The sequence below is a fragment of the Meriones unguiculatus genome, chromosome 2 (genome assembly GCF_030254825.1).
Source record: "Meriones unguiculatus strain TT.TT164.6M chromosome 2, Bangor_MerUng_6.1, whole genome shotgun sequence".
Lineage (NCBI taxonomy): Eukaryota > Metazoa > Chordata > Mammalia > Rodentia > Muridae > Meriones > Meriones unguiculatus.
This window is the reverse complement of record NC_083350.1, coordinates 91,522,814-91,550,484: the sequence shown is the minus strand read 5'-3', so window position 1 is coordinate 91,550,484 and position 27,671 is coordinate 91,522,814. Positions and strand designations below refer to the sequence as shown.

Genomic DNA, 27,671 nt, shown 5'->3' with positions numbered 1-27,671 from the left:
CTAATGACACATTTAAATTGGAATTGCTACACAGGAATAAAATACTGTTAGCATCTGTAGGAAATAGGAATAGTGCTGATGTCTTCCTGTTTTTAAAAACCTGTTTTGCATATTAGGAAATGGCTTGGAATATGTGCTGCAGGAATATTTTGAGTCCTATGTGAGACTGCTACATGTGTGTTCTGAGTCTTTGCATCACAGTGAAGAAATTTCAGTCTGATATTTCTAGAGGCCATGTGAGGATTTGGACTTATGTGTCTATGATCTACAGGACAGTCTTAATGTCCACTGAATTCCATAGGCTTCATTTGGATGTGGCTAAAGGGGTCACCCTGAAGTTTTGATTGATCTACATTCTACTTCAAAACATGTCTTTGTGGCTAGATGTTAAATTGTAGTGTGTGTGTGTGTGTGTGTGTGTGTGCATGTGTTTGTGTGCACATATGCATGCAACAGTGGGTGCATTACTAGGCATGGGAAACAGTGAAGACCTGAGCACCAAATACAAACTTACAGAACACAGTCAATTCCAAATGGAACCTGGGGCCCCTGATGATGCTCTTGTCCAGCATCACTGGACTTAACTGGCAGATTTTGCAAGTCTTGAGTTTAAGATATTAACAGAGTGCTCTAAACCTAAACTTAGATAACTAACTCTCAAATTTTTTTATTAAAGAGTCCTCAAAGCATTTCCTCTTGACCAGCAGCTAATTTTATATTTAGAAGCTTAAAAAGTCTTGCATCCTTGTCATTAGGCTTTTGAGCTTTTATGTATTGCTGATAACAGTGATTGAAATCATGGCTTGGCAGCAGCTTGTTCACTGCATGGCTTTGTGATGTCATCTCCATGCATTGTAATGGGAGCAGGGCAGCCTAGAAGCTCAAGGCAAGCGCTTAAGAATGGTGCAGCTCCAGTGCATTGGCCTATGTTCTCCAAGTCACTTTTTAGTAATAGGAGCTTGATTCTCCTCCCCTTAACCACTATAAACAGCCTTTTGGCATGGTTGGTAATTCAGTCTTGGGAAGAAACCTTTCCATCTTGTGACTCCCTGGGTAAAGTCCTGAATTCTGTAGTTCTTTTCTTAGTTCTCATTTGCTGGGGCCACTGCTTCATATCTCCATAATTCTTAATGGGTCGAGTTGGAGAGTCCTCCTTTTTCTTCTGTTCAGAGTTGGTTCCAAGGCCTGTTTTCTTTCTATCTGCCTATTTGAGCCTTGCAGAAGAGCTGGGCAGGTGCTCTGCAGTGCCTTACTGCTGGCAATGCTTTGGAAAAACTGTATGGATAAGGGTATTGCAGTGTGCTAGGCAAGTCATGTAAAGATGTGTGGACACATTTGCCTCACTTGGCCTGGAGGAACGCTGATAGGCTGACTAGCAATTGAGCCTTTAGGCCCTACCTCTCTGTGTCCCCAGTGTTGAGATTACAAGTGCTCCTCACCATGCCCAGCTTTTCAACATTGGTTCTGATAACTGCATGCAGGTCCTTGTCCTTGTACTGCGAACAGTTAACTAACTGGACTATCTCTCCAGCCCCTAAAGATGCTGACTTGTTGTTTTCATGACTGGGAATCCCAAGTGAGTTGTAATGCTTGTTTCTCATATTCCAAAGTAAAAGTGTTGGGTCTAAAAAGTGTTAACTCACTTCTGGAGACTCCATTAATAGCTATGGGGTTTTTTTCTTCTTTGTCTGCCAGTTAGATCTGAATATGAAACCTGCCTGTGCATGTTGTATCAGTCTGGGCTTGTGTTTTGTGGACCAATTTGGCTTGCTTTTCACCCAGCCTTCCCATTTGGTTTCAATCAAGCCTGAAGTCGTGCCTCCTATTAAAGTCTAAATATTAAACAATTTACTATAATCAGCTACCCGGGTTGAGGACAGCATCTGGCCCTTAACAGTTGTATCGTCCGGCTTGGCTCTGAGATAAACTAGAGACACAATGTGCAAAGGCTCTTGCAGAAAATGGGCTCGTCCCTGTGATAATTATGTTACCACTTGTATGTACAAGGTTGCCTTAACCAGCTCCTGAGATTAAACTGTAGCTAGCTATTCAACACTTCTTAGTACACAAAATGAGCCACCAAGCTCCTTCATGAAGCTGAACAAAGCCCAAGAGGTTGGCCTGCTGCTGGGATCTGGTGCACACTGTCTGGGGGTGCTATGTTTAATTGGTACAGCCTGCAGAGCTCATGTAGAAGGCCATGGGTCTTCCTTTCCTGGGTCTGGGCCTTTGCAATGAGTGTCAGTGGCATGGTACTGGAGCGCCCACTGCCACCTTCTCTGACCCATGTTGACCTTGGCAACTCCCTGGCCTCCAGAAAATTGTGTGCCCCAGGCGTGTGTTCCCCAGGGGTTAGTGCCTCAATTTCGTCCTGTCTGCTCCCCTTCCTTTCCAGGTTCAGTGCAGGGGACATCTTTGGGGGTTAAACAAGATGGGGGGGCGGGAATTGTCACTGATAACAGTTTCAAGCATTTTTCTACTTTCTCTTTCTACTGATCTTTCTAGTGGTTTGAGGTTTGATTTCGGGTAAGCAACTTCAACTGAAGTCTTAGGGAAATATCCCTTCTCCAATCTTAATCTGTCACATACACATTATTAGTTTCCTTTCTAGGAGAGTAATCTAAAGAGTCCTGAATACCTAACTGCCACTGAGCAGCTGTTCCAAGTGCCTGTGCCAGATCCCAGGTGCTCAGCCAGCTTGCTTCCTTGGTGCCTCTTTCACAGCTATTCACCTGGAGGCAGTGGCTATTCAGCTTCATGGAGTTCTCAGTGATTTTTTTTTTTTTTTTGAGAGTGATGGACTGTCATATTCCTGGGGGATAGAAGCAACTGCATGCTAGGAGTGGATGAAGCAGGGAATTAAGGAACAAGAATTGGATGCCGGTATTAAGTTGATTCCACACCAACCAAAGTTCATCCAGCATCATCTTCTCCAAATGATGGGAAGGTCTGGTGGAAGCTTGTTCTGGCTGTTTTGAGGTTTCTTTTGGAAGTGTTTGGAAGTCCCTATTTATTATGCACTAATTGAATGGGTCTTTGTTGTGTCTCAGCATCACTAAGTCAGCGTGGAGGGGAAATGCTATTGTGTGTGTCAGTGTTATAAAAGCTAGCAAAACCCAATACAGTCTTTCAGAATCTATTTGCAGTGACTCCCCTGCCCCCTTTCCTTTTGCCCTTTTCCACCTGTAAATGTCACAATTGAAGGTTAAAGTTTTGGGAGCAACATGTCTTAGCCTATGGGAAAATAATCATTTGGAGAGAAATGTGGTTTCCATGGGACCTGTATATACTTTTGGCCTCTGTTTGCATTTCCAGGCCAGTTGGAAATTATTTAAAAGAGCTGGCTACAGTCTAGAGTTACATCATGGACCTAGACATGTATGGTTATAAAAATCAGGATGCCTGGCCTGATTTAGATTTTGAAAGGCATTTGTGCTACTGTAGTTGGGATCCTGGAGGGATGTCATTGAATGCTGAGATATATTTAGGGAAAGAATCTAAGTGAGAACATTATGGCCAAATGGTCATTTATGGAGCCATTAGTTCTGTCCATCAAAGGGGCAGGTCCCCAGCAGGGCTGGAGATCGAAGCATATCTTTCCCTGCCCTGCTTCAGAATGGTAGCCCAACTTTAGCAGACCTCCAGAACATTCAGAGGCTGATCCAGCTGCAGCTCTGAGCCCTCTAAAACTTCATAGTCCTGTGTGATCTGAAGCAAAGCTCCCTAAGCCTTTATAACTTGTTCTGTCCAGGGCCATGGCCTACACTGTGAGAAACTTCTGCTGCCAGTTACCACTCCACTGTGTCGGGAGCCTGTGTTTTAATGTTGAGACTGGTGTAGAATGACAGCTGCCACAGGGTTCCCCATGTTCTTAACCACCTAAAGCATGGCTTTCTGATGTCACTCCCAACAGTATATGCCTTGCCTCTCGTCCTTTTCTAGAATGCAAGGTTCCTCCTCTGCCTGCCTGCTTGTCTGTCTCTGTCTGTCTGTCTTTGTGTGTGTGTTGTGACTGAATCTTACTGACTGGGTCAGAACTTTCTACAGGAGTAACTTGAGCTGTTATTGTCAGGGCCTGGGTAGGCCCTTTAAGCCCTTTAGTCTTGTGAGGCTGTTGTTCTGATTCCCTCCACATGTGTCTCATGAGTGAGTCCTGGCTTCTCAAGGTCTGGTGGCGAAGCAGTCTTACTGAGGCAAGTATGAGGGACTCCCTAGAAAGAGTCTGAAATATGACAATGAGGTTTTAAGATGTTATATTTTAATGTGTTCATTCTGGTCATTAGCCAGGCACTGTGTGTGTGTGTGCGTGCGTGCATTTGAGAGAGAGGTGCAAGGGCTAAGTCAGAGCAGAGGAGGAGCAGGAGGAAGCAACATTGGACTCATAGACTGATCTTTTTTCTTCCTTTGGATAACCTATCTAAAGCGTGGATGGGGGGTGCTGGCCTCAAGACCTTCTCTTACCAGAGAAAGGGGAGGGTTAGGAGAATGCACTGACAGTTTTGCCGTGTGTCTCACCATATTGCCCCCGAGAAACATTCTGGAAGCTTTTGCCAGCTGCATTCTGTGCTAGAAGGGCAGCTGATCAAAATGAGGGAGATGTAGGTATGCCCCAGGGACTGTCCCGTACATACTGAATTCATGAAAATTAGAGAGGAATAAAAGAGCTTGGGCTTTGTTGTTACTGGGAGGGGTACTAGGCCTTCAGCAGTTCACTCACTCCACAGCACAGCATATTTGGCCTACACGCTGGCATTTCCAGTTCCAAATTGTGGCCTTGGTGGTCACTCTACCTACCTGATGTTACAATCTTATATCACAGCTGCTACCTACCATTCCAAACTAAGGATGTGGAAAGAGAGGCCAAATAGGGCTTTGGAAATAACTCTAGTGAACTTGCTCTCAGTATTGACTGTCCCATGAGGGAAAGACAAGGCAAGAAGGAAGAGGATGACCCTCAGGACAAACTGGATCTCTGCAGCCAGAGCTACCACTTTTTATGCTGAGTTGATCCCTGCTGGAAAGCAGCTTGAAGGTGCATTCTGCAGAAATGCAGGGTTCTAAGTGAGTCAAGGCATGAGAGGTTCTCTACCCTGTCTCTGCCACTCCAGTCTGGGCTGGGAGGACCAAGAAGTGATAAATGCTTGTTGGGTGTGGTGATTCATGAGTATAATCTCAGCACTTGGGAGGCTTATAAAGCAGGAGAATCAGCTTTTGAGACTTGTGTGGTTACACAATAAGTGCTAGGCCAGCCTGAATGAGTGAGACTGTTTTAAGAAAACAAACTCCCCAGAAACATAGTGACTGCTTCTCTGTACCCGGAGGCCTGAGGAGGCCTCAGATGATCACCAAGTAATCTGCAGAACTTCCACAGAAACAGAAGCTGCTTCAGTTAATAACTCCTCTTTCCCTCACACAGTGCAGGGAAGGCACACCTTGGGTGGCTAAGGGGGCTGTGCAGAGAAACATGGCTATTCTGATGTCCTGGGTCTTCTGGGATTAGGAGGCTGCTTCTGGCACCTGAATGTTTCTAACACCAGGTGCTTGGTGATGTGAACCTAGGAGGCAGTCTGATACAAGGGGAAGAGCACTGGAAAGGGAATTGGGACCATTTTGCCTAGCCATGCAGCAAACCATCTTAGTCACCATGGGTAGGCTGAAACAAGGTTGGAGTGAAACTTTCTGGAAGACATTACAAAAGGCTTCATTGTCTCCCGAAGAAAAATATGTGCACTGTTTTTGAAGGCTGTCCCACAAGGAGACTCTGTAAATTGAGTGGCGTTCTTGACTCTTTTTTCAGAGCAGATAAAATGCTGAATCAGAATTCATCACTGTGTCTTCTGATCCTGCGACAGGGAGCTTATCTATCCACCTTTAAGGAGGAAAAAGAACAGATTCTCTGTGAAGTCAGTGTGAGGACAGAGAGGCACCGTCCTCCTATGAAGCTCTCCCCAGGGAACATAAGCTCTTTCCTCTGGATTCCTGCTGTTGGCTCTAGGCAGAGGTGGCATTATGTGGGTTCCCTCTGTTCTCTTCTAGCCCCACTTGTTGCACAGGATCTAGCTTCGTTCTATTGACATCAAGGTGTCTATGAGGGCCAGCTGTGATGGGGCCTTTGTCAGCCTGCGCCCACCAGCTTGCTGTTGGATGAGTAGTAGGCTCCCGGTTGGGCTTTCCTATTTTTGTTTACAAAAACACCATTAAAACATATTGCCTCTTGTGTTGCTGAGGTCTGACTACAATGTATGCATTTAATGGAGGTAAGTCAAGGCCTAGAAGGGGACCGCCACCTAAAGGCGAGAAAAATATAAATAAGAATGCAAAAACAAGCCACACAGACATCTCACTTGGTACCAGTGGCAGGGGAGCAAGCATATGGTGGGTGTAGTAGTGCCTTGTCTGTCTAGAAGGCCTGTGTTGAGGAACCTAAGGGCCTTGAGGCTACTATTCAGTCAGACGGCAATGGAATGTCATGGTAAAGGAGACGGGAATGCATGTAGATCACCAGTTCCTGGGTCAGGAAGCATGTTTCCACCAGGAAGCAAGGCTAAGAAAGAGAGAATCAGAGAAAGGCTCTAGTCATTGAGTCTTCCCGCCTCCTGCCCTCCAGCCTGGGCTGTTGCTAGTCAGAGAAGAGGCTGGCAAAAGACTTCCTCAGGTTGCGGATGGTCTCAGCCTTGGCCTCATCTTCACTTGGGGTCCCTCGATGGGAGGCATCAGATGTGCTGAGGCTGTTAGTCAGGGACTGAGATTTGCTGAAACAGAAAGCAAAAGTTTGGGGATAGTCATGGCTGGAACCCCCATGGAAATGAGTCTGCGGTTGGCCCGAAGCCCACTGGATGGTGAGACCAGAAATCAGGCATTACAGTGTGTACACGATGCTAGCCTAAGATTTGCAAGGTGGGAGGTATTATCCTCATTTTCTTAGGTGTAGAAATTGGGGTTCCCAGAGTATTTGACTTGAATAAGCCTTCTAGCAAGAAGTAGGGTATGTACACTGCTTAGATTATTACCCCTCCCCCTTTCAAGGCTGCTCTGATTTGTGGGGCTATGTCAGCCATGGTGGGCTAACAGGCTCCAGTTATTCCCACAGGGTTTCCAGCATTAGTTGAGAAATCAGACAGTCCCTGTTCTAGGTTCCTTCTCTCATTGAGGGATCAGAGAGGCCCTTGGGCATGTCTGTGGAGGACTGCCTTGACTGTTAATTGATGTAGGATGGTTCAGCCACTGTAAGCAGCACCATTCCCTGGACAGGTGGTTTCGGGAGACATGAGAAAGCTAGCTGAGCATGAGTCAGTCAGCAAATGAGGAAATCAGCAAATACCATTTTCCCCATAGTTTCTGCTTCAAAGTCCTGTTTGAGTTCTTTTCCTGATTTCTCTCAATGATGAGCTGTGAACTGAAAGCTAAAACAAATCTTCCCCTCCCCTAAGTTGTTTAGAAAATTGTTTTAAAAAGATTTTATTTGTATTTTATATGCATAGGTGTTTTGCCCTCATGCATCACACGCATGTAGTACCCAGAGGGGCCAGAAGAGGGTGTCGGAGCTCCCGGAAATGGAGTTACAGACAGGTTTTTTTTTTTTCCTTTAATCGTTGTTTATTCACTTACTTAATATGAACCAAAGACTGTTCAAACTACTTTAAACTAGATACCTACAACAACCTTTACTAGGTAGCTGCCAATCTCACCTCCACTTTACATATGGGAAAGTGGAGTCACAGAAAAATTCAGCAACTTTCTGAAGATAACTTAGCTGTAATTGGACAGAACTGGAATTCCTGGCAGTTCAGCTCTGTGTTGCATCATAAAATTATTATGTTGGGTTTTCTTTTTTTTTTTTAATTCTTTATTAATTACACTTTATTCACTTTGTATCCCCCCTTATAGATGGTTTTTTAAGATGCTGGGAACTGAACCCTGGTCCTCTGGAAGAGTGGTCTTTTTTTTTTTAATTAAAAAAGGACTAAATTTTATTGACAAACTGCTGCAGACATTTTGACATAAGTTTAAACTACCTATTTAGGCAGACTTACACATGTAGCATTTAATCTAACACAAACAAAATGGGAGGATGGTACAAATCCATTAGGACTTTAACTTATGTACAAAGCGGATTTTGATTCCTTTGGAAGAGTGTTCTTCATTAATGGTTTTAACCACTGAGCCAACCTTACAGCCCCTCTAAAACTGCTTTTTGCCAGAGTGTTTTTATCACAGCAACAGAAAGGAAACTAGACCAACCAGGAAACTGTTTTTCTTTAGTGGCATAAATTTGGGTTTGTCTGCTACACAGGAAGTGATGGTCTGGGGATCATGAGGACATGGTGTGGCTTAATCTGTACTTTGAAATTGCTGGTCCCTGCTACACAAAAGCCACCCTATAGGTCCACTTCCCTCCATTTGAATCCTAGGCAAGACTTTGTTGGGTTCTCTTATAGTTCCTGGCCCTGAATCAACTCATCTTTGGACATGCTCCAGCGCTATACCCATTCAGGCTCCCAAATACTTACTTGAGGTGCGGGTGAGGTGATACTGGTTTTTGGGGCTCCTCACCCTGCTGGGAGGTACTGCGGCCCTGCACAGGTGGCCGGGGATGAGAGCTGAGGATGGCACTTGGCTTGGAGGCCTGGTTTGGAGAGTTGCTACCAGATGCCCTGGATAGCTGTGGAGAGCCTGGTGACCTTTGCTGCTGTGGAGATCCTGACTGGGGGCTCACAGGCTGCTGGCCTTGTGGAGAGAGCCTCTGTTGGGATGGACTTCTAGATCTGGGAGGCTGAGGAGACTGAGCCTGATGAGGGGCCCCTACAAGCCAAAGAAAGATTTAAAGTTCAATTTGTCTTAGAAATAAATGTGGCTGTGCACTCAGCACGTTTATTTATTAACATATTGTTTATGACTGAAAACTAAAACAACACAGATGCCAGATCTCAGGGAGGTGTTAGGAACACCAAGAAACAACTAGATGGCTGGGAACATAGTTCAGTTGGTGAGGTACTTGTCTACCTGTAATTGATTCCTAGCACAGTTAGGCATAGTGATGCATGCCTGTAGTCCCAGAATTCAGGAGGCAGAGACAAAAAAATGAAGAGTTCAGAGTCAGCCAGGTGTGGTAGTGCACACCTTTAATCCCAGAACTTGAGAGATAGAGACAGGTGTATGTCTATGAGTTTGAGGCCAGCTTGGTCTACAGAGTCTACAGAGTGAGTTTGAGGCCAGCTTGGTCTACAGAGTGAACAGCCAAGACTACACAGAGAAACCCTGTCTTGAAACAAAAAGATTTCAAAGTCAATGTCATCACCGATGCTGCAGAGGATTCAAGACTAGACCCTGTGTCAAAACAAAACAGCTACCAGAAAACATCTAGATAATGGAGTGTGGGCGGACTGTCACATGTGTCGGCAGTAACATTAACTGATCTGTTGACAGTATGTACCTAGTATACAACACTAAACAGAAAGAGAAAACGCAGTTTATAGATAGTGTAGATTCGTTTTTCATTTTGGCATTAATGTATGGACCACATAATAAAGAAACATTGGAAAGCTGCATATTATAAAGGGTGGACCACGCACTCTGCTTAGAAAAGATGGACCTCACAACCATTCAGTGTACGGGTGTATTTGTGCGGCAATTGCTTCAGGATAGGGATTTGGCATGGTGTTATAGACAGAAATATGTTTTCTTAAATTAATGTTGATACCCTAATCCTCAGTGTGACTGTATTGGAGACAGGGTCTTTAAGGAGGTAATTAAGGTTAAAGGTCATGGGGTAAGGTTTTGATGCAATGGGGATGGAGTCCTTATATGAAAAGGAAGAGGCAATCAGGAAGATCTATAGAGTCAAGTGTAGTGACCACACCTGTAATCCCTGCCCTTAGGAAGCTGAGGTCGGACGGCTGTGGCAAGTTTGAAGATAGGCTTGACTCTACAGTGAATTTCAGTCCAGCCTGAGTTTAGAGTGAGATACTATCAAATACCAAGACTTAGTTCCCATTTGGTGTACGACATAGTTCTCACTCTTTCTAAAGAGAATAAACATAAGGAAAATACCAATGGATTCTTAGCTCTGTGAAAATAAAGAAGGGAAGACCAGGGCCTTAGGCAAATGGCAAGTCCCTCTGTCACTAAGGGGGCATCCCCTGCTAAACACCAGGGGATGCTGAGTAGGAAAATAGGTTGAGTATTTCTAAAACATCTGTGTTTTCCAGAGAGTGTTGACCAGGAGTGGGGTTGGGAGACTTAAGATAAAATCCAGATGTTTAAGTAAAAGTTTTATGATTTTTGTATGTTGACTACTTTTTTTTTTTTTCTCAACAGAATTCAGGTCACAAAAACATCTTTTTCTTCTTTCATCTTAAGCTCCTCATCCCTACCCCCAGGTTGATACTATCTTGGAAAATCTGTGTCTTGGCTCAGTAACTAATTAACTAATTTTTATGTTTCTGTTTTACCCCTGGGGTCCATTAAGAGATACTTCCATTATTTCTTACAGCTTTTTGGCAAAGCAAACAACTTAGTATTTTTTTACTTGATCATATACTGCGTGTCTCTCTCTCTCTGTGAATGTGTGTGTGTGATTTTTTGTATGTGTGATTTTTCTAAGCACAGAATTGACCCTAAAAAGATGAAGTTTAAAAAGAAAACCTGATATTCTTGAGTTCGAAAATGAGTTCAAAACAAGTCACTAGTGTGATCCTGTTATTTATAGAAATTGGTGAAAATGTTTTAAAATTAGTCCTGTTATTTTTGGTCTGAATGTTAATTCACTGAGCATTTCCTTTAATTATCTTAATTGGTATTAAATTGATTATTTTCAACTCGCTCACGTGTTATCTAACCACGTATTTCTTAAACTAATCTTTCTTTATCAAGCTTCTCTTCTGGCCAAAGTGAAGTTCAGAACATATGAGGTCTCTGTTTGCTTTTCTGTTTTGTTTTGTTTTTTTGTTTTTGTTTTTTGTTTTTTTTTAAGGGGTGCCAATAAAAAGTGGTTTTAAAGAGTCAGTTATGGGCAGAGTGGGAAAGGAGGGGGCAGGGCTAGGGGCTTAGAAGGGTGGTGAATGCAGAGTTTGGGGCCATTTGTAACTATGGTATTATTGTCGGGTTGGAGGGGAGAAGGGCTACATGTGCCAGAAGGATTGCTAGTGAGACCTGCAGAAAGCAATCTGTCATTTAGAATTGCTGGCAAGATGGCAGGTATTAATAGTAAGAGCTGTGTAATTGTCATTAATAGTAAATTATTAATGAGGACTGAAGCCCAGTAAATACCACCCCCTTTGTTGAACCCCTTCCTAATGGCCATCAAAGATATCCTATAGACACGGGAGCTGTTATTTCCTCCATTTTCAGGGGTAGCAGCACTTACCTAAAAGAGAAAAGTGATCAGGCTGGAACTGGACAAAATGCATCTACACTGCCAGGAGAAAACTACTGTGCTTCATACAGTGTATATACAGGGTTTGCTTTAGTTTGTGTCTTAAAGGGCCCCAAAGCTCTGTTAGAGGCTTAGTCCTTTTTTGTGTCATTCTGAGGATAAAGTAGAAGGGGCAGGGTGTATTGGAAGTTAGGTCCCTGGGCATATGCCCTTGAAAGGGAGATGGGGATTTAATCCCTTTCTGTGTTTCCCTGCTGTCATGTCTTTCTTCGTGACATGCTCCTACTGCTGTGAATACTATGTCATCATAGGACCCAAAGCAGTGGCTGCACATCTGTAACAGGATCCCAAATAAAGCTTTTCTCTTTTTAAAATTTATTTCAGGTGCTTTGTTATGATGGGAAGCTCACCAACACAGTGGTAGGCCCCTGCCATCATCTCCCTTTGTTAAATTCCTGCTGCTTTCCCCAGGGTGTGAGTGGAGGACAGCATAGACCTAGACAAGAAAGATGGATGGGCAAGCCCTGCATGAGGCTAGCAGGTTACTGTCCACAAAATTACTCTTACTGTTATTTATTGTGAAGGGATCTGAGTTATTCAAGCCCTGGAGACTTGTCACTATAGAGATAAAAAAATTTCAGGAGAAAGTCTCAGAAATAAATGGGGAAGGCTAACTGTGGCTTCTTGAATGAACACAGTTTTGGATATGCGATTATATGGCTCCTTCCCCCTGCTGCGTGTGTGCATATCTGTGTGGGCACAGCCTGCCTGTGGAGGGTTGTTTTTTTTTTTTTTTTTTTTCTCAAGCTCTCCAATAGCCTAGTTAACAACCTGGCCTCAGAGATTCCCTCCATCTCCACCTCTTCTATTATTACAAATATATTACATAGTGTTACAAACATAGACACATCCAGGTTTTTGTTTGTTTGTTTTGTTTTCAGTGTGGGTACTAGAGATGGACATCAAGTCCTCATACTTGCAAGACATGCCCTTACCCAGTAAGCTGTCTCCTCAGCCTCCCACTCCTTATTTGGAAACAAGATCTCATAGTGTTGCTTAGGGTGGCCTGACATTGAACTCACTTGGTAGCCCAGGCTAGTGTAAACTCACAGCAATCCTCATGTCCCAGTTGGTTTTTTTGTTTTGTTTTGTTTTGTTTTTATGCTGGGATTACAGACGTGACTCATTATGCTTTGCTTGTTATATTCTGAGAAGACTGAACACAGACAATGAGAATTAAGATGCCACCTAACTAGTCAATATAATTTTGATTACTGTGTATTCATTTGGAGTATATTGGGGATCAGTCAGTTTCAAAGGCATTTATATAAGAAAGTAAGCTAATCTGGAGGGTTATGTTAAATAAACAAGGTAATGGGGAAAGGAAGGAAAGAGAGAGAGAAGGCTGAAAGGGATGGAGGGAAGAAGGAGGGAGCTGTTTTTCCTAGAGCTGTGGAAGAGGAAGCCATCTGGTGCCCAAGGCCCCTTTCCTCCAAGAAGCAACAAATTTGTTGCTTTAATAGATGTGACTAGAAAGCTCAGGATGGGATGGAAATGCCTTCAGTTGAGATTGCAAGGAGATCTCCCACTTTGGCATCTCCATGCCAAGATGAAGCCCCAGCTGGCCCAGAGCATCCAGGCTCAGCAAACTGATCTGCTGCAGGAGACATGCTTCCTGGGCGCTCTTCTTGAGCCCATGCGTGGGAACCTCTACAACTGACCTTCCTCCAGCAAGTCTTTAGCTGTTCTCATGATGTCTCCTCCTCTTGCTGTCCATTCTGTATCTACTCTCTAACAAGCGGTGCCTCTTTTGGAGCAGGGTAGGGATGGTTTTGAGGAGAATGGCAGTAGCTGAAGGTTTAATGTTCTGGGCTTCTTTCTTCTTTCTCACTCTAGCTGATTGGCTCACAAATGTATACTCAGGCACTACTAGTGGCTAAAAATAACATTTCCCAGAAGGTTTGAAAATCCAGGCTTGTAAACCTGCTATGTTCTCGTTGTGCCTTCCTGGCAAAGCTTCAGTTTTCTACTTGGGAAAAGGGAAACATTGATGCTTCCTCTGCAAAGCTGCTGGGAGGATGAAAACGTGAGTAGAGGAGGGAATGGCCCTAACACAGGGCCTGGCATGCCCTCTTAGGGTCTTCATTCTGCAGATGGAAGAAGTGTGCATAGCCCAAGGATAAAGTTCAAGATGGATTGTCTATAACAGTGGTTCTCAACCTATGGGTTGTGACCCTTTTGGAGGGGCAAGCAACCCTTTCACAGGGGTCACCTAAGACCATCAGAAAACACAGATATTTACATTATGATTCACAACAGTAGCAAAACTACAGTTATAAAATAGCAACAAAAAATTTTATGGTTGGGGGGGTCACCACAACCATGGGAAACTGTATTAAAGGGTCAAAACATTAGAAAGTTTGAGAGCTACTGCTCCAGCAACACATTTTTATTGATTTAGTTATTATTTAATTACTCTGTGTATATGTACACACCCTTGGATGTGCAAATGGAGGTCAGAGACACTGAGTGTCTTCCTCTATTGCTTCCTATAAACTGTCCTACCTTGGACAGTTTAGACAGTGGTCCTTAGCCTTTTTAATGCTATGACTCCTAAATATAGTTTCCTATGTTGTGGTGACTTCCAACCATAAAATTATTTTGTTGCAATCTGAGCACAGGGGTCTTTCCTGAGACTGATACTCCATCCAAGGACCATGCATGGAGATGGTCCTAAGACCTCTGCACAGATGTAGCCCATAGCAGTTCAGGGCCCAAGTGGGTTCCATAGTAATAGGAACAGGGACTGTCTCTGACATGAACTGATTGGCCAGCTCTTTAATTGCCTCCCCCTGAGAGGGGAACAACATTATCAGGCCACAGAAGAAGACAATGCAGCCACTCCTGATGAGACCTAATTGACTAGGATCAGAAGGAAGGAAAAGAAGACCTCCCCTATCAGTGGACTTGGGGAGGGGCATGCATGCAGAGGGTGGAGGAAGGGAGGGATTGGGATGGGAGGAGGGAGGGAACCATAGGGGGGATACAAAGTGAATAAAGTGTAATTAATAAAGAAAAAATGTAAAGGCCTAATTAGAAAAAAAAAAGACACTCAGCTTTAAAACTTAATGAAAGAAAATTAGAATGGCAAGAGAACTCATAAGAAACAAGAGCAGAATTAAGAGCACAGAGACTAAACTGGAAGACACTGAGTAATGGCGGGATGGGGAGAAGAGAAAAGAGAGGATCAACATAAACAATCTGTTTGAATATGTCAATTAAAATAATAAAATTGTAAAAATAAATGATATTTTAATGCATGTACAATAAAAATTATTTTGTTGCTACTCCATTAACTGCAATTTTGATATGATTATGAATTTTAATATAAATGTCTGATATGCAGGATATGTGATATGAGACAAAAGGGGTTGTGACCCACAGGTTGAAAAGCACTGCTTTATATAGTCTCTCATTGAACCTGAAGCCTGCCATAAGTCTAGCTGACTACTTGGCAGTAAGTGCCCAAGAACTCTCTTCCCCCAGTGCTGCTGCAACAGGCATGTTTGGCTATGCCCAGCTTGTTTATATGAGTGCTGGGTTTTAACTCAGGTTCTCATGCATGCACAGCAGAAGCTCTTACTGGTGAGCCACCTTTCAATGCTCTCAGTGATACAATATTTCTCAGTGTTTGTCCTGTGTCTTACCTTGTGGAGGTGGCCTTGGCTGTGGCTGTCCTAGTTGAGGTCCCAGCTGGCCTTGTCCTGGAGATTTTGCAGGTTTAGTCTGTGGACCCTAGAGCAAGAGAAAGGAAGCCTGTGGCAACAGCATTTCTGGGTGGGAGGAGAGGCTTTATATAGGTATCCTTTTTTTGAATCCCATGATAGAATGATTCTTAAGTGTACCTCATGGTAGATGTTCAGCATAGCCATAGCAGACGCTGCAAATGTCGCCTCCCTACCAGCAGCCCCTTGAGTTTAACTACTATTCCTGTGTCTATGAAAAGATGAGTTTCTGTGGGATAAGCAGAGACTAGAGTTGGGGAGAGGATTTGAAATATGCTGGCAAATTCTTTTAAGAGTGGTCTGGTGGTCCCTGGTGGGCTCTGTGCAGGGGAGGGGTGGGAGCTTGCTGGGTTGGGGGATGGTGAAGCAAGAGACATAATAGCCTCTATTGACTTGTGCCCTGGGAACACAGAGCACATGTATCTATGTATTCTTGCATACACAGGTGCATACACTTGTGCTCAGGTTCAAGATGGAGACACCGAGATGAGCACTTTCAACAATCTTTCCAAAGACTGATGGAACAAGGAGTTTTCTTCCTAGGGAATATGTGGAGGAGGGGCCCCTGCATGGCTGCTGCCAGCCTCTGTTCTCACCCCATTCTCCTATATGATGCCTCCCTGGGGTTATCTCCATTGGATCCAGAGGGTTTTCATTCCAGAGCCACCAGTCTCTTTTGTTCTCAAGTGAACCTTACCCAAGGTCTCAGGGGTGAAGGTACTGTGCCCCCTGGCACCAGGAGTTGGCTCATCTTGGAGACAACAAGGTCAGCCATTAACTGCTTGTCCTCTTCCACATGTTCTCCAATCAGGGGCATTGAACTGTCCATGACCTAGGGGGTGAGAAAGGGGGATGAAGAACCCTGAATAGTTTGGTTGGTTCCAGGAGTATTGACACTGGGCTCAAGACAGCGTGACCACTAGATGGCAATATCCTCCACACAAAGTGCTCAGCTGGGCCCTCAGCTGACTTCCAGTTCTCTCTAGTTCCTTCTGAACAGACTCCCTGGAAGAAATTCAACTCAGCCTCCACACGCTGGAGTCCAGTAATGTGACCTGAACTTTTCTGTACTTTTCTTTGGGGCATTGGTCCCACCCCCTCATTTCCCACTCCACCTTCCTCCCAGGATTGGGGCTGGCCCCCCTTTTCTGACCCAAGGTTAAGAATGGCCTTAGAGCTGGAAACTGGTGAGGGCTCAATTATAACAACAACTAAAAAATTGACACAGGCTGGAAGTGACCGAGGGTTAACAGAAAAGACAGAAGAGGAAAGACAGTGTCCTTGTCCCCGCCCCCCCTCCATTCCCCTGTAGGACACAGGCCTAAAATAAAACTCATTTACTGGGAACTAGGCTGTTTTTAAGGAAGAAGAGATGGCAGTCCTGGGAGGTCAGAAGATGGGGAAACTGAGGCTCAGAGATGAGAGCCCCTGTCAAACCCTCTTTGCCCTTTGCTCCAGGATGAGGTAATCAGACACTCTTCATTTCTAGATCCTGTACCCAACTCTCTCTGCCCACCTTTCCCTGGCTAACTCCTTATCCATCATGAAACACTTAGTCAACCCTTCCTTCCTGAAGCCCTTTAGGGCAGCACAAATTCCTAGGAGCACCTCTGTACCTATGTCTTTGCTGAGCTCACACAAATGTCCCATTGAAGAGCTTAGTCCCAGAACAGTCATTTACCATCTGTAAGCCCACAAAGTCAGGGTGTCCTGTGTCCTGGAGGAAGCAGGGAGTTTCCTGCTCACTACAGTTTCATTGAGCCCTTATGATATATGGGACACTATTCTAAGACCCAGGTGATAGATGATGTCAGCTCTATTGCAGAGCAACACTTTCCAGGGCTCAAGATGTGACTAGAATGTTCACCTTGCAGGCATTGGGGCCTTCCTTGGCTTCCATCTCCAGCACCTATTCCTAGATACCGGATTTGAGGGCAGCCTGGGCTACATGAGACTCTGTCTTAAAAGATGAGATGAGAAAAGTGACTGGTAAGTTCTATAGCACCTCTTGACCAGGTATTGGGCAGCTCTGCGGTAAGACTTCAGATGAGGCAGCCAGGGTTTCAGGCCCATGTTTTGCTATGGGCTGGCTTAGGGGAGAAGTTTCTTGTTTTCTCTGGGTCTATTTTTTGTCAACTGTAAACTAAGGGTTCAGGCAGCTGCTAAGACCATTCTGGCTGTGACTTTCAGGAGACTGTGCGTTCAAGCACCCAGTATGCCTCGGAAACTGAAAAACAAACTAGGATATGGTTATGGATCCCAGGAAGTCTGTCCCCAAATGAAGCTCTCTAGGCTCACAGGCAGTCTCCAGTTACAGTGCTGGAGTTTTTCCCCAAAGTTGTTGGACTCTCAGCACGCTGCCTGTCACTCTTCCCTCCAGTTTTGCCCACTTTCTGTCCCGGATTGTCCCTCACATTCTCAGCAGTGGAAAACATGGAGCCTGAGGTCAGGAACTGGAATCCCCACAGTGGACACAGCCAAAGGAAGTGGACACTCATTCTTCCCAGGGAAACATTCCCCCCCTCCCCCATAACCAAGGCCATCCCCTGGCCCGGGTCAGAGAGGATGAGGTCCTCACTGAATGTGTCACACAAGTGCTGTGTTCACAGATGTGCCTGTGAGACAGTGTTTTTGGATCTTTGCTGCCTCTTTTCCCCTTACTGGAAAAAATATGTTTTATATTCCTAGAACAAGCTCCTTCTATTCCTGATCCCACCCCAACCCCAAAAGGAAAACAATTTTTTTTTAAAATGTTTCTGAGGAATAGAAAAAATCTGAAAGCCATCTTTTGTTTGTTTGTTTGTTTGAGATTTTTCTGGAAAGTTGTTTTCTTGTGTTTAGAAGACTCAAACTGGCTTTTTGTTTGTTTTTAAATGTGAAGCATCTTTCATTCTTGCCCTCCTATAGTGTCTGGAACTGGTGCCTATGGATATGGAGGCTTTTTGTTAAAGTGGAGAGATCTCAGAGATCTGAGCTCGCAGCAGTGTGTGTGTGTGTGTGTGGTGCTGAACCAAGAGAGGAGAGAACCAGTCACTATTCTTTTTTGTTTGTTTGTTTAACTTTTAAAGATTTACTTATGTGTGTGAATGTTTGCCTGCATGTATGTGTATGCATATTCCGGATGGCTATGAGCCACCATGTGGATGCTGAAAACCAAGCCTGCAAGTTCTTGACTCTAATCCATCTCTCCTGTTCCCTGGTCCTCCTAACAGGATAGCACCCCTCTCCTACTCTCTTGCCATGTCTGAGCCTTATTCAATTGGTTTAGAGCCTGGTGCCCAGAGTGAAGAAATGAGAATGTGTGATCTCAAACCAGATTTATATTTAGTGTCCTAATGAGGAAAGGCAATACAGGGTGGTTTGACAGGTGCTGCTGATGTCCCGCGTGAAGTGGCCCTTGACTTACCTCTGTTGTAGTAATAATCAGAGGGAAAGTGGATTCTGGTTGAGATGAGGATGGGTCCTACACAGAAATGTTACTCACCTGGTGGTAGCATTGAGCCTTTCTGGTGAGCCAGCTATTGAGACTGGGCTCACCGGAGTGCCCTGGGCTCCTGACCCCACTGCCAAGGGAGCCCTCTCTGACCTGGTGGTATACCTTCCTGCACTGCTATACTCCTACCCATTCAGTTACCTGGTACTGTCTGCCTGTTGGTCCCTGAGCAGTGGGGCAGACAAGAGGGACTGGAGGACTGGCTGGCTATGTGGTCATCCCAGCTATGTGCCTTGTGGAGAGGCAGCTGCCGAGGAGGGTGGCCACAGGGCTTCTCACGTGTCCTGGGCTGGAGTCAGCTCATTCCTCTTTTATGGATTGAGAAGCAAGCCTCATGGAAGGAGTGAGCTGAAAGGACCACATGTGACTATGGAGATGGGTGGCTGGGATTGGAGGGGAGCCCTGAGGCCACAGCGGTGTTTCAGGTTAAAGTTGTAGAAGTTTTGGAGGCTGGCAGCTGGAGAAGAAAGGAGAGGAAGCTCTGAAGAGGTTAGGAAGGGGTTGTAGAGGGAAGAGGATACTGTGGGATGGAGAGATGTATGGGTTACAGAAGGCTCTGGAGAGTGATTTTGGGTCCCATTGCCCATCTGTGAACATCTCTTAAATTCTATTTCTGGTACTTGCTTCTGTCCCTCCAGCCATACTCTGTATAATAGTGTCCCTTTGCTTAATAATGCCTGTCATCTCCTTTTGCGACCTGCAAATTCTGAATCTCCTGTGCTCAAGACTGTCTCAGAGTTACCCAGTTTCTGGCCCAAGGGATCCCCTGAAGCCCACATTTGTTGAAAGAATATAAGGATGGAACCCTTGCATAGCTTTTGAACGATGAGGACACTGGCACAGAATACTGTGGACTCTTGGCCTGACAGGCTGAGAAAAATTGTGCTCCGAGTTTTGAACTCTGAAGTCAGAGTGCTGAGCAGAAAGGCTCACACTGTTGCTGCATAGCTGAGGTGGGTGCATGAAGCATGGAGGCAGATAACTCTGGGAGTGTCTCTTACTATGCCCTAAGCTACATGTGGCAGGCCAGGAGCCACAACATGGCTGCCATGTTGGGATTCAGCTTGGAATTTTTCCTGCTGGGGATGGTCCTGGCTGGACCCTCCTGCTTTATTCCTCACCTCGATGATATAATCTCTGCCATCCTTGCTGTGGACAGCCTTGACAGCACAGATGTCTAGGCCGCCGAACATTTCTGAGCAGCTGTCCACCCATAGCCTGTACCTGCAAAGACAGATGACTGACAGTGAACATGGGGTGAGAAACAAGAAGTCAGAGGGAGCCGGGGATCTGGGAGGGTGGGTTCACTGTGGCGGGGGGAGTGAAGGCACATCAAAAAGGGGGGGCAGCTCAAGATAAAGAGCAGGGAGAAAGAGGGTAAGAATAAAGGAGGGAAAGAATGAGAATCAATAGATCTCAGAGACTCATGGTCACCCCTTTTGCTGCCCCAGGACTTTGGCTCTGCAGCAGTAGGAAGCTTGCCTTGCCCTCACCCAGAGCCATCCAGATACCCAGACACCCCTGCAGCCCTTTTCCCTTGGGAAAGCTGCTGGAAGGCCTCTAAAAAATCCCTCCAGGCTGCCCTCCCTGCTTAGAGCCCCAGCCAGACAAGAGCCTGGAGGGGACAAAGGGCCTCATTCTCCCAGAGCCCGGAGAGGGTGGGGGACAGGGGAGCTCCTTTAGACAGCTCCTGACTTGCCCACAGGCCTGGCCCTCTGGACCAATTGCTTTTGTTCCTGTTCCAGTGACTGACAGCTGCAGGGCTAGTTTGCTTTGCTGTGAACAGATCTGGGCTGTGAACTTTGACCTTACAACAAGGGGTTGGTTGTATCTGGGGAGATCTTCTGGGCTTGCACTTGGCTTCCCTTGTGGACTGGATTTAGGAGTCACAGGGGACTTTGTGTCAATGTTCCTGCTTCTTTCCACTCTCTAGGGTCACACAAGACACTCCAGCTTTCAGATCTATTTGTGTGTTTGAGCCACATGACCTATAATGAGGAGGGAGCATGGTTGAAGATTTCTAAGAACACACTCTTTGATTTTATCACTATGGCCCATGGAAGTCTAGAGAGAGGGTCTCTCTCTGAGGTTAGGCAGCAAGGCAGTAACATGGTCAAGTTCATTTAGATATCCCAGAACTGGAACCTGACCCGAGTTCTCTCATCCAACCACATCCAGGATCATGCTGGGAGTAAAAGGCAGGATGAAGACCCCCACCAACTATAATCCAACTCCGTGCATTCTGTGCCTGCCAGGATAAGTCCTCTTTCCTTCCCCTATCACCACAGATTGATCAGGGAGGGAGGGTTGAACTCATTTTTCAGATGAAAAAGTTGAGGTTTAGAGAGAATGAATAACAACAGCATGGCTTCCAGACCCAGATCCTTTCTGTGACCAGGTTGTATGCAAACCCCTCTCTCTCATTTGGAGCCTGCCACAATGTCACAATGTGTCTGTTTTTACTTGGCATGGAGGAACTGGAGTGTGTGTGTGCACGTGCATGTGTGCTCCTACTCAAGCACATGTGTGGGTGCAGGCATGTTGGTTAGGAGCACATGTATACATGCATGTTAGGGCCCAAAGCTAACCTCGACTGTTGTTTCCCAGGAGCCTTCCACCTTGTTTATTGAGACAATGTTTCCCATTGAAAGTGAGACTTGCTGAACAGTGTAGCCTGGCTGGCCAGCAAGCCCCAGGATCTCCCTGTCTTTGTCTCCCTGATGCTGGGATCACAGCCACATGCTTCCATACCTGCCTGGCTTTTTTATTTGGGGTCTGAGAATCGAACTTATGCCCTCATGCTTGTGTAGTAAGTACTTTATGTCCTGATCTGTCTGCCCGGCCGGTGATTTCAATGTTTGCTGTTATTTCCTTAGTGATTTTGGGAGAATCTCTTTCTTCTGATGCCTCAGTTTCCTTTATTAGATTCTTCTTGTGTTTAGGGTAATGAAGCCCATGCACAGATAAATGGGCAGCTCCCGGCAGGGCTCTACCCCGTGTTATTGAACCTCTACCTATTTTCTTCTTCTTTTTAAATAATTTATTTTTTAATTACAATTTATTCACTTTGTATCCCAGCTGTAGCCCCCTCCCTCGTCCCCTCCCAATCCCACGCTCCTTCTCTTTTGTCCTTCCATGCCCCTCCCCCAGTCCACTGATAGAGGAGGTCCTTTTCCTGTCTCTCTGACCTTAGCCTATCAAGTCTCATCAGGCCTGTCTGCATCCCCTTCCTCTGTGGCCTGGCAAGGCTGCCTTCCTCCAGGGGGAGAGGAGCCTCTACCTATTTTTAATCCATCCTATAAGACTCTGACTGATGTGCAGCCACATGTGCAACAACTTCCATCCTTGGAGTCTTGACAGGCTTCTGGGTTAGGGTATTGGCCAGGTATCAGAGCTACCGTATTTGGTACTGGTTGCTGACTCATGGGACAGAACATGCTCAAGGAGCACTATGCCTTGACACTCATGAGTCAAGGTACTTCCTGTGTGAGAGAGAAGTCTAGACTTAGGGCTGGAGGCAACCAGATTCCAGAGGCTGTTTTCAAATGATGAACATCTAGATTGTCTGTGTGCATCACCCCAGAGCAGAAACTTGAGGAGCCAGGAAATCTGGGAAAGGTTCCCCTTCAACTGCATGGACTAGCACTAATCAAACTGCATGAAACTGCTTAGGAGTCAGGATGCCCAGCAAGCAGCTGAACCAGGAGGGCTGGGCCTGCTTAAGGGTCTTCAGGGTCTTTCAGACTATAAGAATGGGACTAGGTAAAATGGCCATTTTTACTATGTTAATCCTGCCAAGCCATGAACATGAGAGATCTTTCCATCTTCTCATATCTTCTTCTAATTCTTTCTTCAGAGACTTGAAATTTTTTTCATACAAGTCTTTGACTTCCTTGGTTAGGGTTACTCCGAGGTACCTTATGTCATTTGTGGCTATTGTGAAGGGTGTTGTTTCCCTAATTTCTTTCTCAGCCCTTTTGTCTTTTGTATACAGGAGGGCTACTGATTTTTTTGAGTTAATTTTGTATCCGGCCACTTTGCTGAAGGTGTTTATCAGCTGTAGGAGTTCCCTGGTAGAGAACTGTAGAGAGCTGCGGAATGCTGTGCCTTAAAGATGGAGCTGGTTTCCGCCTTCCACCTTCCCGATGGTGAGTGCTCTCTGTCACAAACAACTCCACATTTGGCTAAGGCTGAGGATCTGGTTTGCTTACATGTATGTGGACCTATCTGCATTGCCCACGTGGCACGCTGGGGTTGGCTACCCAGAGGCTTTTTAAGCTGTGGGCTGGCTTTCCCCAGGGTCCGATGATTGTTCAAGGTTCTGAATAAACTGCATTGAAAAAAAAAAAGAAAAAAAGAAAAAAGAATGGGACTAGGGAGTTCTGTCCAGGCCATGAGCACAGCTCTTGGCTGCATGAGGGACAGTGCATGCTAGGCTGAGCAGACCCTGTCCTGTGAAAGTTCTTTTTGGAGTCATCCTTGTGGCTTGAGACTGAACAGAACCACAGGATGGTGGTATGCTGGAGCTATCTATGATAAACTTCTGAGGCAACGGAGACAGTAAGATTTACAGTCTGAGAAAGTCATGAAGAAGAGGATGTCTATGAAGGTTCCCTGGGAAGGGATGTGCCTGGTACATGGCTCAACCCACAAGACTAGCTGGTACAAGGAAGTTTTCAGAGGAAGCTGTAGCCCCCACCTAGACTTGCTGAGAAGGGCAGATATTCACACTGGTAGGGACATGTGTGGGGGGTTAAGCAGCCCATAAGGTTCCAACCCAGGCTTTGGATGAAATGATAGGGATAAGGATGCTTTCTTTCTGTTGAACTTGACACTGAGGTGTTAAGCCTGGTGATGCTATGAACCAGTGTTGGAGAAAGTGTGATCCAATACAACCATGAAAGACATGATTTCAATAGAGGGGGGTGGAGATGGGGTCATAGGTCTCTCCTGAAAACACACTGCTTGAGCTTTCATCAACAAAAGTTAATTAATCCCAAAACACAAACTGATGTGCTGTGTTCTGATGCTTGTAGTTACACGACAGTTCTTAGAGGGAACACAGTGCTTTTACCTCGGCCTCTTTGCTGTTCAGCACTCTGTGGCATGCAGCAGGTTCTCAGTGTTATGTGATCTTAAAGTGCAATTTCACTTGCTTGCAGGCAGTGTTCAGTGGGCTCCTAAGGAAGTTGTGTGTGACTGGTATGGCGAACAGGTGCCCAGCCCTTCCTCAGCTGAGAAGTCTAAACACAGTAGTGCTTAAAGGGAGAAAGGCCTGTAGGTTCCCCAGCTACAGTGCACCCTGAAACACTCAATTTAAGGAGAACTGACTTCTCCCTCTTCATATGGTCTTAACAAGACCCATCTCCATTTTTATGATGTTTTAATAAAACTGCTTTCTCCCAGTTATCTGCAAACAAATGAAGGCTCCCCACTCTCTTACTGAGGCAGCAAGGCAGGACCCAGAAGGCTTGAAGCCAAGACCTCAGTGTTTCACACTCACCTCAAGAACAGGAGGCAAACTACTTCTCTGAACTCTTATCATCTGAAAAAGTAATTTTGACAGGTACCTCATTGCTGATGCTGCCCAGATAGGAAAAAAAGCTGGGTGGTGCTCTGTGGGTGGGACCACTGGACAGAGGTTGGAGTGCTATTCTTATGGATGCTGGTGTTTCTTTCCACACACCCTTTGTCTCGTACCTTTCTGTCATGGCCACCTGCTCCAGCATGGCAGAACCTGTATTGGCCTTCCAGTTTCCAGAGATGGAGGTTCTCCTGGGTTAGAACAAAGCACACATTAGGGATCTCTGTCACTAGCTCCCACTTTTCTTTGGTGGTTAGGAAATGTTGTTTCAAATATCTGTTCCAAATTATACATAGCATGTACTTTTGGATCTGTATTATGTCCTCAAATTTATTTTTCTTTCTGTAATTTCTACTAATGCTGACTGATTTATTCATTCCTGGATATTATTTTTCTAAATTTTCTAATTTTTTTGAAATTCAAAGATTAAATTATATTTACTTATATATATATTTTTTTATTTATTTTATGTTGTGTGCATGAGTGTTTTGTTTGATTGTGGTGTACCATCGGTGTGCAATGCCCACAGAGTCCAGAAGATGGCATGAGACACATGGAAACTGGAGTTATGGAAGCTTCCATGTGGATGCTAAAAACCAAACCGTGGTCCTCTTCAAGAGCAATAAAATGCTCTTAACTGCTGAGCCATCTCTCTAGCCTGTGATTAAATTTTAGAAAAGTTGACACCTCAGATAAAATGGCACAAATTTTGGTGCTGCAGTCTCCATGCCAGATCTCACATGCTTGACTTTTAGCATCTTATAGTGCTAAGGTTTGGGAACCTTCAGCAAGTGATGCCCAGACAAAGGAAGTTAAATCATGCCCATGAAGGGACCATAGTACTTGTGGTCTTTTTCTTGGCTTCCTGGCTAACAATGCTCATAAGGTCATGAGTCTCCACTAATGTGTTACCACAGGCCCAAAGCAATATGGACAAGTAACCATGGACTGAAGCCTCTGAAACTGTGAGCCTGAACAAACCTTTCTTCCCTTTAAGTTGATTATCTCAAGTATTTTGTTACAGTAATGGCAAAATTACCAATATGCATGACTTCTTGTTTTTGAGGAGAACTAGGACAATGAACCACATGATGATTCTGGAAGTTTTAAAGGTTTAAATGTAGGAAAAATTACCTTAGGGATGAAGTGATTACTTTCCCATGGTGAAGAGTTTGGAAGGCTTTGTGGTCTCTGCCTGTCTTGTCATCCCTTTTCAGTTCCTTTTTTGGACTTTGTTCTGCCTCAGTCACGACTGTTTTTCTTCTTAGAGCTTGCCTATGCATGGCTTCTGTCTTGGTGAGCCTACACACTCACTTTTTTCCCTTTTGTCCCAGATAGCCTTTGTTACTGCCTTTGCCTTCCTAAGTCCTTGCTCATCTTTCAGGCTTCATTTGAATGTGGTTCCCTTGGAGTACACCTTCCTGGACTTATAAGGACTGCTCTGCCCTGCTTCCCCCCTCTCCTCTCCTCTTGTCTCTTCTCTCCAGCCCTCTCCTTCTCCTCACCCACCCTTCCCCCCTCCCATCCTCTTGTCTCCTCATCTTTCTTTTCCTCTCACCTCCTAGCACCATGTTCAGGAGTACTCATCTAACCTGTTCTGATAGAGGAGAAGCCCTAAAAATAAGGAACATGTTTCCCTTCATCCCCTGGGCACACCATTCCAATGGGACTCAGAATGTAGTAGGCATCTGGTAGTTACTTACTGGGTGAGGAATGATGTATGCTGCAGAGAATCCAGGACACATTTCAAACCCTGTAAGCAGGTCCCCAATTAAATGTTCTATTTTATAAGTGCCTTCATCATGGTATTTCTTCAAAACAATAGAACATTAACCAAGATACAGCCCATCACTGAGATAAGCCAAGGCAGGAGCTCAAGAGGAATTTGGAGCAGGAAGTAATGTAGAGATAATGGGAAATGCAGCCTGTTGGTTTGCGCACTAGTTCATGTTAAATTACCTCTCTTATATAGCCCAGGCTCACCTTCCCTGAGTTGGCACCACCTAAAATAGGTTGGGTCCTCCTCCATCAATTAGTAATCAAGAAAATGCCTCATAGACATAATAACATGGTCAATCTGATGGAGACAATTCTTCAACTGAGAGTTCTTCTTCTCAGGTATGCCTAATGTTTGTGTCAAATTGACAAGAACTCTGACAGCAATGCTCATAAGGTCAGTCTATATTCTGAGATAATGGTTTCGTCTGCAGGGGTAAAAGTGCATCCTCCTTAGGCTGCTCACTTCCTGCCTTTACTAGCTTTGAGAAAGAGGACTGGCATTGGTAAGTTAGCAATGGATATGAGCTCCATGGAAGCAAAAGTAATTCCAAAGTCACTGGATACAGCCCCAGAATGTATCTATTGTGATATGACTTGACAAATGAACAGCATTTGGCATAGTGAGTTGGTAAGAACTGATGAACAATGCGATTCTAACACTTTCTAGTAATAACCATGGCAGCACCTCCAGGCCTGTAACTTCTTCCTTGGTAAAAATGGAAGTAACTGTAGATTGGATAACCTTAGTGCTGTCCTTTGTGAATGAGAAGGAATAAACTCATCTCAGCACAAATGGGTTGTACTGTTATTTTCAGTAAGAGGAGACAAGAAAAGAAGGCATTTCAAGAGCTGAAGCAGCAGGAACTCAAGCCAGATTGCTCTCTTTCCAAAAGGACAATGATTGAGAGAGCTGGTACCTGAGGACTGCTTTGGGCATTTGAGACCTGTTTTCAAGGGTTTTACAATCAATAGCTCATATTGGCTTCATGGGACTGATGGAGATGGCACCAGTATTATCTTTCTCTCTTAACTGCAGATGCCCCCAAGCTGTACTCCACAAGCCCTTGACTCTCCATTCAGAGCTCATGGAGCTCATCATACATGTATGGAAGGGCCCTTTACCTATGACTTGAATGGGATGAAGCCAGTGGGATGTAGGATGGCATGACAATAGTGGTCAGAGTATCCATCTGTACTATAATTGCCTTTAATTAACTAGGTTAGTGTAACAGAGGACCATGAACTGCGTGGTTTATAAACAACAACTCATTTATTGTAGTTCAGGAGGCTGGGAAGTCCAACCTCAAGGTGCCTAAAGATTCATATTTGGTAAGGATCCATTTTTCTGGGTTTGCCTTCTTACTGTGCCTTCATGTAGTGGATGAAGCAAGGGGTCCTTCTGAGTTCTTTTTCTAAAAATGCTGCCTTAACTGTTAGCCTGATACAACCTAGAATCATCTGAAAAAAGGAAAGATTAACTAGATCAGATTGTCCTATGAGCATGTCTGTGGAGATTGTCTTATAGTTAATTGATACAGGAGGGTTCAGCCCACTGTTGGTGGCGCTATTTCCTAGAGAGGTGGTTCTGGGCTATATAAGAAAACTAACTAAGTATGGTCTAATAGTCAGCCAGCAAACAGCTTTCTTTCATGGTCT

At 44.9% G+C, this 27,671-nt stretch overlaps 1 protein-coding gene across 3 annotated transcripts in view; it reads right to left on the bottom strand.

Moving 5' to 3' along the window:
* Window positions 1-338: 338 nt before the first annotated feature.
* The window catches only part of Syn3 (synapsin III), a 496,250-nt gene continuing 468,917 nt past the window's right edge, over window positions 339-27,671 (bottom strand). For all 3 annotated transcript variants that reach the window (XM_060377798.1, XM_060377797.1, XM_060377799.1), the window contains exons 9-14: window positions 24,353-24,427; window positions 19,774-19,876; window positions 15,857-15,991; window positions 15,082-15,169; window positions 8,511-8,802; window positions 339-6,752 (exon numbers count right to left, since the gene is read on the bottom strand). In XM_060377798.1, the coding sequence (XP_060233781.1) occupies window positions 6,620-6,752; window positions 8,511-8,802; window positions 15,082-15,169; window positions 15,857-15,991; window positions 19,774-19,876; window positions 24,353-24,427 (826 nt within the window). In that variant the 3' untranslated portion in view covers window positions 339-6,619. The remainder of the gene's footprint in view (window positions 6,753-8,510; window positions 8,803-15,081; window positions 15,170-15,856; window positions 15,992-19,773; window positions 19,877-24,352; window positions 24,428-27,671) is intronic.